This window comes from Carettochelys insculpta, chromosome 2 (genome assembly GCF_033958435.1).
Source record: "Carettochelys insculpta isolate YL-2023 chromosome 2, ASM3395843v1, whole genome shotgun sequence".
NCBI lineage: Eukaryota > Metazoa > Chordata > Testudines > Carettochelyidae > Carettochelys > Carettochelys insculpta.
In genome coordinates, this window is record NC_134138.1 from 276,483,040 (window position 1) to 276,496,696 (window position 13,657).

The 13,657-nt window shown below is 51.1% G+C and overlaps 1 protein-coding gene across 2 annotated transcripts in view; it reads right to left on the minus strand.

Annotated features, from left to right (window-relative positions):
• The window catches only part of PTH1R (parathyroid hormone 1 receptor), a 188,790-nt gene that overhangs the window by 50,332 nt on the left and 124,801 nt on the right, over positions 1 to 13,657 (minus strand). For both annotated transcript variants that reach the window (XM_074985261.1, XM_074985260.1), the window contains 3 exons: positions 11,457 to 11,567; positions 10,628 to 10,746; positions 1,506 to 1,600 (listed from right to left, as the gene is read on the minus strand). In XM_074985261.1, coding sequence (XP_074841362.1) covers positions 1,506 to 1,600; positions 10,628 to 10,746; positions 11,457 to 11,567 — 325 coding nt within the window. The remainder of the gene's footprint in view (positions 1 to 1,505; positions 1,601 to 10,627; positions 10,747 to 11,456; positions 11,568 to 13,657) is intronic.

Genomic DNA, 13,657 nt, shown 5'->3' on the forward strand with positions numbered 1-13,657 from the left:
TCGTTGAAGGGTAGAGAGAGAATCCAGAGGGACCTGGATAAATTGGAGGACTGGGCCAAAAGATATCTGATGTGGTTCAATAAGGAGAAGTGTAGAGTCCTGTACCTGGGGGGGAAGAATCCCAAGCATTGTTACAGGCTGGGGACCAACTGGCTCAGCAGCAGCTCGATGGTAAGGGACCTAGGGGTTATGGTGGATGAAACGCTGGATAGGAGTAAACAGTGTGCCCTTGTAGCCAAGAAGGCTAACAGCATACTAGGGTGAATTAGGAGGAGCATTTCGAGCAGATCTAGAGAAGTAGTTATTCCTCTTTAGTCGGCACTGGTGAGGCCACATCTGGAATATTGTGTCCAGTTTTGGGCCCCCCACTATAAAAAGGATGTGGATTTGCTGGAGCAGGTTCAGCGAAGGGCAACAATGATTAAGGATCTGGAGCACAAGACCTATGAGGATAGGCTGAAGGATTTGGGCTTGTTTAGTTTACAGAAGAGAAGACTTAGAGGTGATTTAATAGCAGCCTTCAAGTTCCTGAAGGGGAGCTCTAACAAGGAGGGTGAGAAACTGTTCTCAGTGGTGTCAGATGGCAGAACAAGGAGCAATGGTCTGAAGTTGAAGAGGGAGAGGTATAAGTTAGATATTAAGAAAAACTGCTTCACCAGGCGGGTGATGAAACATTGGAATGTGTTGCCTAGAGAGGTGGTGGATTCGCCATCCCTTGAGGTTTTTAAGTCCTGGCTGGACAAGGTCCTGGCTGGGATGACTTAGTGGGGGTTGATCCTGCTTGAAGCAAGCGGCTGGACTAGATGACCTCCTGAGGTCCCTTGCAGCCCTGTGATTCTGTGATTCTGTGCTCTCCTTATTCAGAAAAGGGGGCTGGAAGACAGGCCTGTCCCATGGGCAGGTAATTGTGGTGGTCATATCTCCAGCGTACCAAACTGCTGTGTCCCTCAGCTTGATTTAATTATGTCGTTTTGCTCTGCTGTGATTGGCCAGCCCCAGATTTGCTCCAATGATTGGCTGGCTCCTCTGTTCCACCCCATGGACGTGGGGGGACCAGGAATGTTTTCTTCCTTGGCTAGCAAAATTAGTAGGGCATCTCCTGGCAGGAAGAAGATGTTGTATCCAGCTATGTTGGGTCTATGTCCCCCCACATTGGGAGCATGCCAACTTCGGTACTTTGAGTCTATTTCTGCTTCCTGTGCGCCACGAGGAAACCAGGGAATTTTGCTTTCATGAGCTCCATTCAGTTCATATCCCTTTTGCAAAGAGCCATTAGATTTTTGGCTCCGTCTGCCACCAGGATTTGGGGTTTTCCACTCAACCCCAAGAAGTCTGTCTGAATGGCACCAACCACAACCCAAGCAAATAGTAACACAACCCCTGGACCTTGTAGAGGAAACACACGCACCCAAAGGAGGAGCTTCATTATTGATGGAGATGTAAATCTCAGGTCACCTGTGCAATTAAATGATATTTCCCACAAAAGGAAAAATGGAGCTGCCTACCTGAAGTACCCCAGGATAAGGACAGCAACTGTCAGGGATCCCAGCGAGATGGAGTAGCCAACGGTATAAATCAAATAGAGGCGATCAAAGACTTCCTGCAGCACAAATGAGAGTGGAAAAAACAGTGCCAATGTATTCTGCTTTATTATAACCCAACAATGCTAGTGGCACAAAGGTTCAGGCTGCCGAGAGCAGAAACACAAAGGTCAATGAAGCAGTAGGTGCTGATGTGAAAAGGTTATCGTGTGGGCTGAGTACATGGACAGCACGCAAAGTACTACACCTATACAATCACAGAATTCTAGGGCTGGAAGGGACCTCAGGAGGTCATTGAGTCCAGTCCCCTGCCCAAATCAGGACCAACCCCCACTAAATCATCCCAGCCAGGACTATGTCATGCCAGGACTTAAAAACCTTTTGGGATGGAGATTCCAACACCTCTCTAGGCAACGCATTCCAGTGCTTCACCACCCTCCTGGGGAAGTAGTTTTTCCTAATATCCAGCCTACTCCTCTCCTTCTTCAACTTCAGTCCATTGCTCCTTCTTCTGCCATCTGTCACCACTGAGAACAGCCTCTCTCCATCCTCTTTAGAACCCCCCTTCAGGAAGTTGAAGGCTGCTCTCAAATCGCCCCTCACTCTTCTCTTCTGCAAACTAAATAAGCCCAAATCCCTCAGCCTCTCCTCACAGGTCATGTGCTCCAGCCCCCACATCCTATTTGTTGCCATCCACTGGATCCTCATTTCCTAGAGAATTAGGGTTACCCTGAATTTTGCTGGGGAGTCATGATTTATATGGCTGTGCCAAATTGGACCTACGCGGTATGTTTCCTCCCAAAGATCCCAAAGCACTGGGCAAACTTTTGGCCAAGTTCTGGCTCTTTTTCAAGCAAAGTTCCCACTGATTTTATTGCCATATCTGCCTGACTCAGGCATGCAGCGTTTAGCCTGCCGGATATGCATTGCAGTGCCACTGATGTGCAGCCTGCTCTGGGGCGTAGCGTGTCAATTGGGGATGCTCAGAGGAAGGACCCCTTCTCTTATCAGTGGATCTTTATTGTCTGCAGGGCCATCCTTGTGACTTCAGGTGCCCTACACAGCCCGAGCCCCTGCACTATTCCTCCCTGTTGCAAATCTGGGCAGCAACTCTGCAGCTGGGTGTGGGGAGGGGGCAGGAGCAGGGCAGGGAGGCTGCTGGGGGACAGATGAAAGGTGAGTGGTGCAGCCCATCAGTGCTGTGAGTTGGGAGGTGGAGTGGAGGGGGCAGGGCCAGGGGATTGGGCTGCAGGGCTGAGAGGTGGAGGGGGAGCAGGGCCTGGGGATTGGGCTGTGGGGCTGGGAGGTGGAGTGGGGGCAGGGCCAGTAGGTGGAGTGGTGGGGGTAGGGCCAGGAGATTGGTCTGCTGGGCTGGGAAGTGGGGGGGCAGGGCCGGGGGATTGGGCTGTGGGGCTGGGAGGTGCAGTGGTGGGGGCAGGGACAGGGGATTGGGCTGTGGGGCTGGGAGGCAGAGCAAGGGGTTGGGGGACTGGGCCAGGAGGCAGGGTGGAGTGGAGGCCAGGGGATTGGGGCTGCCTGAGGCTCCGTCCTCGGCTGTGCCAGGCATGCACAGGCGCAGCACAGGAGGGCATAGTAGTGCCCCAAATTTAGCGGCGCCCTACTCAGCTGCACAATCTGTGCTGCAAGGCCTTGAAATGCAAAGTCTCATCAGACACATCTCCTGCAGGAATTTCTAGAGACCAGTTTTGCCCTAGGGGAATTGACCGGATACCTAAGGTCTTTTTTCCCTCTAATTTCTACGTCACCGCTTCCAGGAACCTCTTCCTCTCTGGAGTTTTCCCTAAAGCACCTGGAAGCTTAGCTCCATGCTCCGCAAGGAGCGACGCGTCTGTCGGGGGTTTGCCTATCAGTTGTCGCGGGGTGAACCCATCACGTCATCTCCTGAAGGGAGAAATAAGCTCCAAAGGAAACCAACCTATTCAGCATCTTCCCCTACCGCCCCGTCGCGGCCCGGAGTTTCAGGAACATTAGGAATGCTGGACTCTGAATGACAGCTCTGATTAGGATCTCGGGCTAAAAAAACCACACTGCAAAGCTAACCTCAGCCCCATGACATCAGAATACCCGGCTCTGGCAACGTTTCCTTGTGGTTTCTGACGACGGAGTGATGGGCTGGCCAGTTTTTTTTTAAATGCAGTGGTTTCAGCAAGCAGCATGGAAGCAAGACAAGCAGATGCTGCATTTTGAAAAACAAGATTCCCTTCAGGGCTTGGCTGGCCTTTCTCCCCAGTGGAGGTGGGTATTGGGGCTGTGCCGAAACATGTGTTTGCCTCCTTCCCAGTGGCTTGCATGCCAAGATGGGGTTGAAAAATTGATACGCCAAGGAGAACCAAATCCCCTTTCCTTCCCCATTCAAAACTTTAACTGGAAACGCCCACAGCCTTGCCAAACAATGGCTGCAGTGTAACACTTCTGCCCTTGTGATTAAAAGGGGATCAGGGATTGGCCAGTAGAAGTTCTAAGGTGCATGGTTAATATCTCTGTCAAGGGCAAGTAACACAGAGGCACCATGGGAAACCAGATTAATAGGTTCGCAGACCTCTAGGAAGAGACCAATTGGCTCAAGCCAACCCCCTGCTGGGCAGAATACAGTCTCCCTGTAGAATACTGAACGGGGGTGGGGAGGGGGTACGCTGACCCCCCCAGAAGAACACTCACTGATTTAATCCTCTGCTCCCAGGACACAGCTCGGCGTGGTCTAGGACAGGGTGCAGCGTACGTTCCCCTGCAGTTCTCCCTGCTGGTGGGAGAAGCTGGTATGACCCCTCCTCTCTAACCCATCACTAGCTTAGTGGTCAAAGTGATGGGGAGACGTTTGGAGGCTCCGCATCCTCTTACTCGCAACCTGGCCCTGGGGCAGGACCATGAATTCAGAAGACATAATGCTGCACCCTGGTAACAAAACGCTGAATCCTGTCTGACCGATAGGGGCTTCATCTGCAGTACATCCACTCCTCTCCCCGTCAGGCGAGGACTCTACCCATCCAACACCCCTCTGAGGGAGGGACGGACAGACAATTCCCATTTTACAGAGGGGGATCTAAGACCCCAGGTTCTCAGGGTCACAAGAGATGAGGCTAGAATCCAGCTCTTCTGAGTCCCAGTTCAGTTTGCTGCCCACTAGGCCGTACTTCACTCTACACAGCCAACCGGGCTCTTTCCCCGGTGCTTGCTTGATGCCAGCTCGGAATACATTGTTACGAATCAGGTTAGTGTCACTTTCCCCAACTGCCCAAGGCTCAAGAGTCATGTCCCCCAAAATCACAAGACAGGTGTGGAAACTCACCAGGGTTTTAAAAATAATACATGTGAGGGTCTGTTTAATTGCCTGTCGGTTTGGGCCTTCATGTCTTCCAGGGCTGCTCTGTAGCCATCATAGTGACAAACAGCCTTTTTTCCAAATTATGGGCCAAGAGTCATCCCCTGACTCCAGGAGCTGGAGCTTTCAGAAACACTCCGCTATGGTGATCAAATTAGCAGTTTGAGAAAGGCCAACTCTGAACGACAGCTAATCCCAGCCCAGAATTTGAGATTAAGTGGCTCATATTGTTGCCTTTGTTCTGGCATTTATTTGTTCACGAACGTGGTTTCACATCCACAACTATGTTCCTGCATCCTGGGCCATGGCATGTTTGTTCTTCGCCCACGCTCTCCTCTCGACAACAGGGCCCCTCCAAAGCGCTGGGAGGGGGCGCGGGGTGGAAGGATGTAGATTGGGTGGGTAGGGGAAGCCTTGTCACCCCTGCGCCCCGCTGGCGCCATTGTTTCAAATTCAACCTTGCCTCACCTGTGCGGAAGTGGGGAATTAACACACTGCTGTGCTCCCTTCCGAAGCCAGACAGCCTCAGCGAGCGCCTGCCTTGACGGGGGATTGAGACTGCCTTCCCTGGAGGAATAGCTGAGGTCAGAGGGCATTTGGGTGTGTCTTCTAACGGGGTGGGTCCCAGGCTGCTGGTGTTGATGCGCTCCTGTCCACATCCCTCAGCTGCCTCTTGTGTGTTGTCCCAGAAGATGTGGAATTACGGCACGACCTGGCCCCATCTCTGCTGCCCCTGCTTGTCCTGTCCCGTTGCTACTGACTCCCCAGCTCCTGCCTGGGGTGCACCTGCCTGTTCTTTCCAGTAAGAGAGCCTCAGCATAGCCCTGTCCCTGGGCCTGCAAGAGGGTATGGGAATGGCTCTGCCACGAGATCGTCCCTCCACCTAGCTGGGCCAGGAGTGGCTGTATCTTGATGCCGTCCCCAATGTGAACATCAGGGCTCTTTCCCTGGTGCCAGCTGACACGGCTGCTCTCCGAGCCAGCTGTAAGGCTTGCAGTCAAGCCAGGCAAAGTGCTTCCTGTCTGGGCCCTGTCTCTCCTGCCAGGCCAGGAGCCATGCCTTCTGCTGCAGTCTCCTACCGCCTAGGGCCAGGCCGTGCTGGTGCAGCCCGTCCCACAGCCACCTTCTTTTCTCTTCTCTTGCAGCAGGTCACCTCCTGGCAGTCACCGGGCAGTGCATGAGGGAGAGGTGGAGTCAAGACTACTTTCCCGCCTGCCTTGCAACCCACCCCGTGGGGGAAAGAGGTTGTCTCCTGCTTCTTTGTGCTCCAGTCCATGGAAGTCAGGAACTGCCTTCCCTCTGGAGCCAACTCAAAGGTGGAAAGACTGCAGCCCCTTCTTCCTCTGGGGCTGGTTTCTAGACATCCCTCCAGCATGGGAGCGGAGCTGGGTTCGCTCTGTTCGGCTCACCCTGCAAGTTCACTGCACTGCCTGCAGGACTGGCGCAGAGCTCTCCTGGACGGGAGTCCTCCCTGTGGCGTCCGGAGTGGCTCCAGCTGTTTCCTAATCGAGTTGCTCGCTCTCCCTGCAGCTGACTGCGCTTTCCTGCTTTGCTGATGGCCTCCTCCTTCCTGAATGGGATTGATGGGGCCAGAGGAATGAGCTAGTCCAGCCTATGGGGCCTCTCAGGCCCCTTTCCCAGCCGCGTGGGCTCTAAACAGTCTGTTACAGGGCTGCACGCATGGCTGTGCCTTGTCCCCAGAGACCTGTCCTCAGCACAAGTTGGTCAGACCTGGCACACTAGTGGGGCATGTGGGGAAACATTATGTGCAGTGATGGCACGTACCTGATTTGAAGCTAAAAGGGGACATCAGTGTCCAGTCTATTGATTCAGCACCTTTCAGTTGACTTAAACCTTTGTACTCTGGGTGGAGAATGGGTCATTTACAAGTCTTCTCCACTTCACTCTGTCTCGGGACAAAACTTCTGGCTGACCCCAGGAGCACCCTGTGGTTGTCCTTCAATCTCAGTAGATCTTCTCCACGTTGTCCGAGATCTTCCTCCTTTGTGTTTTCCTTGTGGGTTCCATGTGAGAGCTTGACGGACTCTGCTGGGGGATGGTTTTCTGAGAGCGTGGCCGAGCCATCCCCACCTACGTCTCTTGATTTGACCATCAACTGGTTCTCGCCCTGCTCTGTTCAAAAGGCCCACACTTGTGACAAAGTCTTGTTCAGGTTCTCTCTTCAAACAATCCTCCCAGCATTGATTGTTTTGCTAATTTAGAAAAAAAATCAGGTTCTTCGCTGATCAGTGTGAAATCCTATTTATATCATCCAGAGCAAGAGCAAGAGACACACAAATACGCTCCACACTCCTCTGCGTGCTACTGGAGCCAGCTATATAATTACCTACAGTAGCTAAAATGAGAACACAGAGAACCTAAACAAACACCTATCTATAGAGAGAGAGAGAGAGAGAGACAGGGAGGTTTTTCCAATGCTTTCTAGTGTTTGGCTTCCATGGGCTATGTTTGTCCACCCGTCTCTCTCTGACTCTTCCAACAAGCTTGGTGGATGATTGCTGGTTAAATGCAGCTGATCCCAATAACACAAAAATGCTGGTCTTCCAGTGGGAAAAAAATAATAATAGAAGACACTCTCTATGTGGAGATGATGAGTCTGGTGTGGCAGAAGCCATTTGTCTGACCTCTCTCCTTAGGTAGCTGGTTAAAGGGGCTTACTTATTACCAGTTCTGCAGATCCAACCGAGGGTGTGTAAGACTAAAGGCTGATATTTTTGCCTTATCACTGTTGCCCTCTGCCAACAGAGAGAAAAGAAGAAGAATATGTATTTTTGTTTGCAGCGTTGTTGTAGGCATCTTGGCCCCAGGATAGGAGAAAGACAATGGGGGAGAAACAGCTCAGCGGTTAGAACATTAGCCTTGTAAACCCTGGGCTGTGAGCTTGCCCCTGGAGTGGGCCTTTCAAGGTCCTGGGGGACGATTAGGTTAAAAAAAACTTTCAGGGGCCCTGCTATAGAGGCTGGGCATTGGATTTGATAATCTCTCCAGGTCCCTTCCATTTCTATGATATAGTAGTCCTAAAGCAGTGCCACTGCTGATCTGCAGCCTGAAGGAGACCTCTGTCACTGTGCCAGAGCCCAGTTCATTGAGCTGGGGACAGTTCTTCCACTTAAAATGCATCAGGGCAGGGATAGTTTGGTGGTTAGAGCATTGGCTTGCAAACCCAGGGGTGATGCCATCAATCCTTGTGGGGGCCTTTCAAGTGTCTGGGGCAGGCTAGGTTTAAAAAAAAATGTGCCAGGCGTGGTGATAGGTCCTTCTGTGAGTGCAAAAGGCTGGAGTCAATGACCTCCTGAGATCATTCCAGTTCTATCAGGTATGTATAATGACCTTTGGTGGACCTGGTTCTGTTGGTGAACAGACACCAACTTCGGAGCTTACACAGAGGAAGAGCTCTGCAAATCTGAGACCCCATCTCTAGCACCCCAGAGAGGGTCTCATTACAGAATCACAGGGCTGGAAGGGACCGCAGCAGGTCATCTAGTCCAGCCCCCTGCTTCATGCAGGATCAGCCCCTACTAAGTCATCCCAGCCAGGACCTTGTCCAGCCAGGACTTAAAAACCTCAAGGGATGGAGAATCCACCACCTCTCTAGGCAACGCATTCCAGTGCTTCACCACCCACCTGGTGAAGTAGTTTTTCCTAATATCTAACCTACACCTCTCCCTCTTCAACTTCTGACCATTGCTCCTTGTTCTGCCATGTGACACCACTGAGAACAGTTTCTCACCCTCCTTTTTAGAGCTCCCCTTTAGGAACTTGAAGGCTGCTATTAAATCACCTCTAAGTCTTCTCTTCTGTAAACTAAACAAGCCCAAATCCTTCAGGTCTTGTGCTCCAGACCTTTAATCATTTTTGTTGCCCTTCGCTGAACCTGCTCCAGCAAATCCACAACCTTTTTATAGTGGGGGGCCCAAAACTGGACACAATATTCCAGATGTGGCCTCACCAGTGCCGAATAAAGAAGAATAACTGCTTCTCTAGATCTGCTCGAAATGCTCCTCCCAATGCACCCTAGTATGCCGGTAGCCTTCTTGGCTACAAGGGCACACTGTTTACTCCTATCCAGCGTTTCATCCACCATAACCCCTAGGTCCCTTTCCATCGAGCTGCTGCTGAGTCAGTTGGTCCCCAGCCTGTAACAATGATTGGGATTCTTCCCCCCCAGGTGCAGGACTCTACACTTCTCCTTATTGAACCTCATAAGATTTCTTTTGGCCCAGTCCTCCAATTTATCCAGATCCCTCTGGATTCTCTCTCTACCCTCCAATGAATCTACCTCTCCCCCTAGTTTTGTGTCATCCACAAACTTGTTGAGGGTACAGTCCAGTCCCTCATCCAGGTAATTAAACAGGTACATTAAACAGGTACAATCCATAATCAACAGTGACCACACCCTGACACAAATCTTTCCCAATCTCCTTCCTCTGGCATTCAAACAAGCTCCAACCTCACCAAGCCCATCATCTGACGGGTGCTCCCCGCAGCCCAGGATCCACCAACTCAGGGAAGCACCAGGCCCTGCCAGGACAACAGACACAAAATCTGCCACCCTCCTTCCACTGCTACAATGACCGATCGGCCCTACAACAGACCTTTCAAGCTCCCAGGCCTTCTGCACATATGCCAATCACATGGTGTACCTCCCCCCTGGGCGAAATGCCCTAAAGACAGATAACTCTGTGGGTGAAACCAACAAACTCTATGCTCTGGAATGAACCCACGTGGAAAAACAATCAAACACCCGTGGGCTCCTGCTTTTCACAAAGCAATTGCTTCGTATCTGAACACTCTCCGTCCTTGCTAAGCTAGTAACGCCCCTTTTTGCATTGTCCGTCCAGCTTTTCCTACCCAAGGGTAGTACTTTGCACTTGCCTTTATGGGCTTGCAGCTTGATCACTTCCAACCCCACGGCCGCTTTGTGAAAGCAGTTTTGAATTCTGATCCTGCCCTCCCAGTGCTTGCAACCCCTCCCAGCCTGGTGTCATCCGACAATGTTCTATGCACACCCTCTACGCCGTTCCCCAAGTCATTAACGAAAACATCATTTAGCCCTGGATCTGGTACTGGCCCCCTTCAAACGGATCAGGGGTGGCCAAAATATCTGCAGATAGAGTGCAAAGAGCCACACATTATATATCTATGTAGCTATCTATAGAGATAGACATATAAAAATAAATATATAATATATGGCTTAACGTCACCCACCTTCCCCAGAGCCAGGTACACCCAGTGTTCCTGTTCTAACCCAATGCCCAGCCTCTCCCACAGAGCCAGGCACTCTCAGTGCCCCCCCCTACACCCTTACCCAGTTTCACTCCATCCCCCAGAGCTAGGCACCCCCAATCTCCCCTCCCTCCTCTGCTCTAACCCAATGCCTGGGACTGCTGCCGCCACCACCATCAGGAAAAGGAAGTTAACTGCTCCTAACTTCAGAAGAAATTCTACCTGGGGGCCTCAAGCTTGCAGCCAGCTGGATCCCTGCGAAAATGGATCAGGCCCCTTTGCGGAGCACACAACCAACAGCTGACTGTCTTCGCGAACATCCCACTCTGCCCCCCTGAGGTGGAGGGATTTCCCAAAGGAAAGGTTTGCTTGTGACCTGCATACACTGGGAACCTTTCCAGCATCGGGCGGCAGCTGGTGGGCCCTGCCTGCTTAGGAGCAGAGGGCTCCACTCTCTAGTTTTGCCCAGGTTCCCCTGTTGCATATGAGCACGACATACCCTCTCCTGCGTTTCATTGGTGAGGAACTTGGCGCATTCACTGTAATTCGCCCAGGTGCGGTTGTTGCCTGGCACCAGCTCCCAGCTCCCGTTCATGTCACACCGCCGATAGGCGTGGCCTAGCAAAGGGGAGGAGAAAGCAGACAAGAAGAGGCTTAGCAGACTGCAGAACAGAAGTCTCTTTCTTGATGTTTCAACCACCGGCTAACCCATTCTTAAAGCCCAACTCCCCCAGATGGCCTGCCCTTATCTGCTGTCTCTGCTGGGTGTGGAGGATTCGCACGGGGAGTGGCGGAGGGTGTGGGTATGTATTTGTTTCCTCAGGTTAGCGCAGAGGATCTCCATCAGCAGCTGAACTTCAAAGCTGGGCCATTTATTCTATCCAGGGCTCTCAAATCTAAGGCCAGGCCAGGTTTACACTCGGGCAGTGGTTCCCAACCTGGGGTCTGTGAGGGTACTGCAGGGGCTATGTCATGTTGCCTGCTATATTCCTGGAGCTCCTGGCTGGGGGGAAGCTGCAGTCGCTCCATCCATCGGTTTCCTGGAGCTCCGGAGCCGCGCTGTTGTGGGCAGGGAGCCAGTGGCCCCACCGTGTATGGTTTTTTGGGTTGGACCAGTGGCCACAGTAGGGAGCGGGGCCTGCGATTGGTGGTCGGAAGGCAGGGAGTGCTTGCCTCCCCAAGCCCTGGGGCTGGAGAGTAAACCAGGGACACAATCCAAGAAGGGAAAGGCCCCCCTCAGCCAGTGCCTGGCTCTCAGGTCCTCAGCCACCTGCCTTCTCGCTGCAGGCCACGAGGCTCCCACAGCACCTGGCGAGGAGCTTTCTTACCATTGTGATTGAAGTCGTAGATGTAGTCGGGACACGGCATGGGCACCACTTTGCCTGGCATGCCTTCGGGCCAGCAGACAATGCCATCCCACTCGGGCAGGCAGAAGCCATCTGCGGGAGAAAAGCGAAAACAAGAGACGTCACCGAGCCGGCTGCATTCAGCAGCTTGCAGCCAAGAGAAGCCCTGGCACTGGTCACGCTTGTTATATGTGTCCAAGTAGGGTTACACTCAGGGCACAAATAAATGCCCTTTGCCCTACTTGGCATGACAGCAGCACGCTGCATGCAGGTAGTTAGTAGAAAAACACGCCATCTACCAGCAGGTCACCATAAGCGGCATGGTCAAGAAGTTGGTAGGCTCAATAAAGCTGCAATGGTTACGCTACTAGTGCACAACCCCTAACAGCTGTCAGCAGCAGTGCAATAGAGACAACTTGGCCTGGACTTTGGTTCTTTTCAAAGGGACAAGGTCTAGATAAAGGGGCTGCCGACCAGGGTTCTGTGGGGATTCTTGTGCCTCTGGGAGCCACTTCCCATGTTGGTCTGAAATAGAATCCTAGGGCTCGCAGAGACCTCAGGAGGTCATCAAGTCCAACCTCCACCACCCAAAGCAGGGCCAACCCTAACTAAACCATCCCAGCCAGGGCTTCGTCAAGCCCTAAAAACCTCTAGGGATGGAGATTCCACCACCTCTCTAGCTAACCCATTCCAGTGCTTTCCCACCCTCCTGGGGAAATGTTTTCCCTAATATCCAACCTAGACCTCCCCCACTGTAACTCGAGACCATTCCTCCTCAGTTCATCCATCCCTCACTATTGAGAACAGCCTCTCTCCACCCTCTGTAGAACCACCTGTAGTAAAATCAGAGTGAGTGTAATCTTTGATTTCAATGAGAAGAGACGGGGTCCAGTTTTTGGAAGAGACTAAACTTTATGCATCTCATTCTTCATAATCCACAGTTAAAGTCTATCATCCTGCAGCCATCGTATAGGACAGAGACAAGATCTATATGGACGAAATAACTGTTGTCGAAAAGGGAAAAGGGAAGGAAAGCACATCTAGAAATTTCTCTCTCCCCTTTTCTGAATTTATTTTGAAATCTCCATTCTGAAAATCATTTTCAGTATTTGTCCTATTCTTTCATTTTGAAATATGTCTTGACTTGAAACAATCTGACCAGCTCCAGTGGTGAGACTAGCCAGAGCTACAGGAGCATAAGCTAGAAAAGAACAGAATAATGTAACTCTCTCCACAGTTGTGGAAGACTTACAGGGCTCAATACCAGTTCTGGAAAACTAGTTGAGTAAAAGTACAAAAGTATCACATCTTAATTGTACTCAGGTGTCCAGAAGTAAAAAGTGGCCATCCTATTAAAATCTATGGATAGTTCTGGACACTTGAGTACAATTAAGACATGACATTACTGTCCTTTAACTCAAGTAGCTTTCCAGATCGACACTTTGACTTTTACTTAATTACATTTTCCCAAGGCAACTGTATTTTTACGCCATTTATTTTTTGGGTACTTTTCCCACCTCTGCCTTTGAGGACTTGTTCCACAAACCATCACGCTTCAGGGAATAAGCCAAACTATAGGGCAATAGGGGCCAGGAAGAAACTTTGTTTGGAGCTAGGTTATCCCATTACTGCCTACTGCTGGATTCTCACACCTTTTTCTAAACCAGCTGCAAACAGAGACAGGAGATATGGGCCTGCTCTGATATAGCACTTTCTATGTTCTTTTGTTGCTAATCACCTGTTGGTACAAACAACACCTGATGAAGCAAATGCCTGTCCATGTTAGGTCGATGTCCTAATCTCTGCAGAGTGTGACTGTAAATGGTAAAGGATCCAACCTATGGGTCACACTGAAGAGCTTCCATTGGTGTAGCTGGGTCACCCTAGCCTGCCAGTGCAGACAATTTAAGTTGATGGAAGGGACTTTTCTCATTGACTTAACTATTACAGCCCCGCAAGAGCAGATACTTGTGTTGACTACATAGCCCTATGCACACTGGTGCTTATTTCGATGTAATTTATATCACTCCAGAAAATGACACATTCACTTCCCCGAGTGGCACAATTTCTGCTGATTTAAGCTGGAGTGTGTACAGAGCCCTAGTTTTCAGCACTCCCTTAAAAGGAAGAAAACGCTTCAGAATCTCCTTGTCTACCAAAACTGCCTTGCAGTAATTTATCAT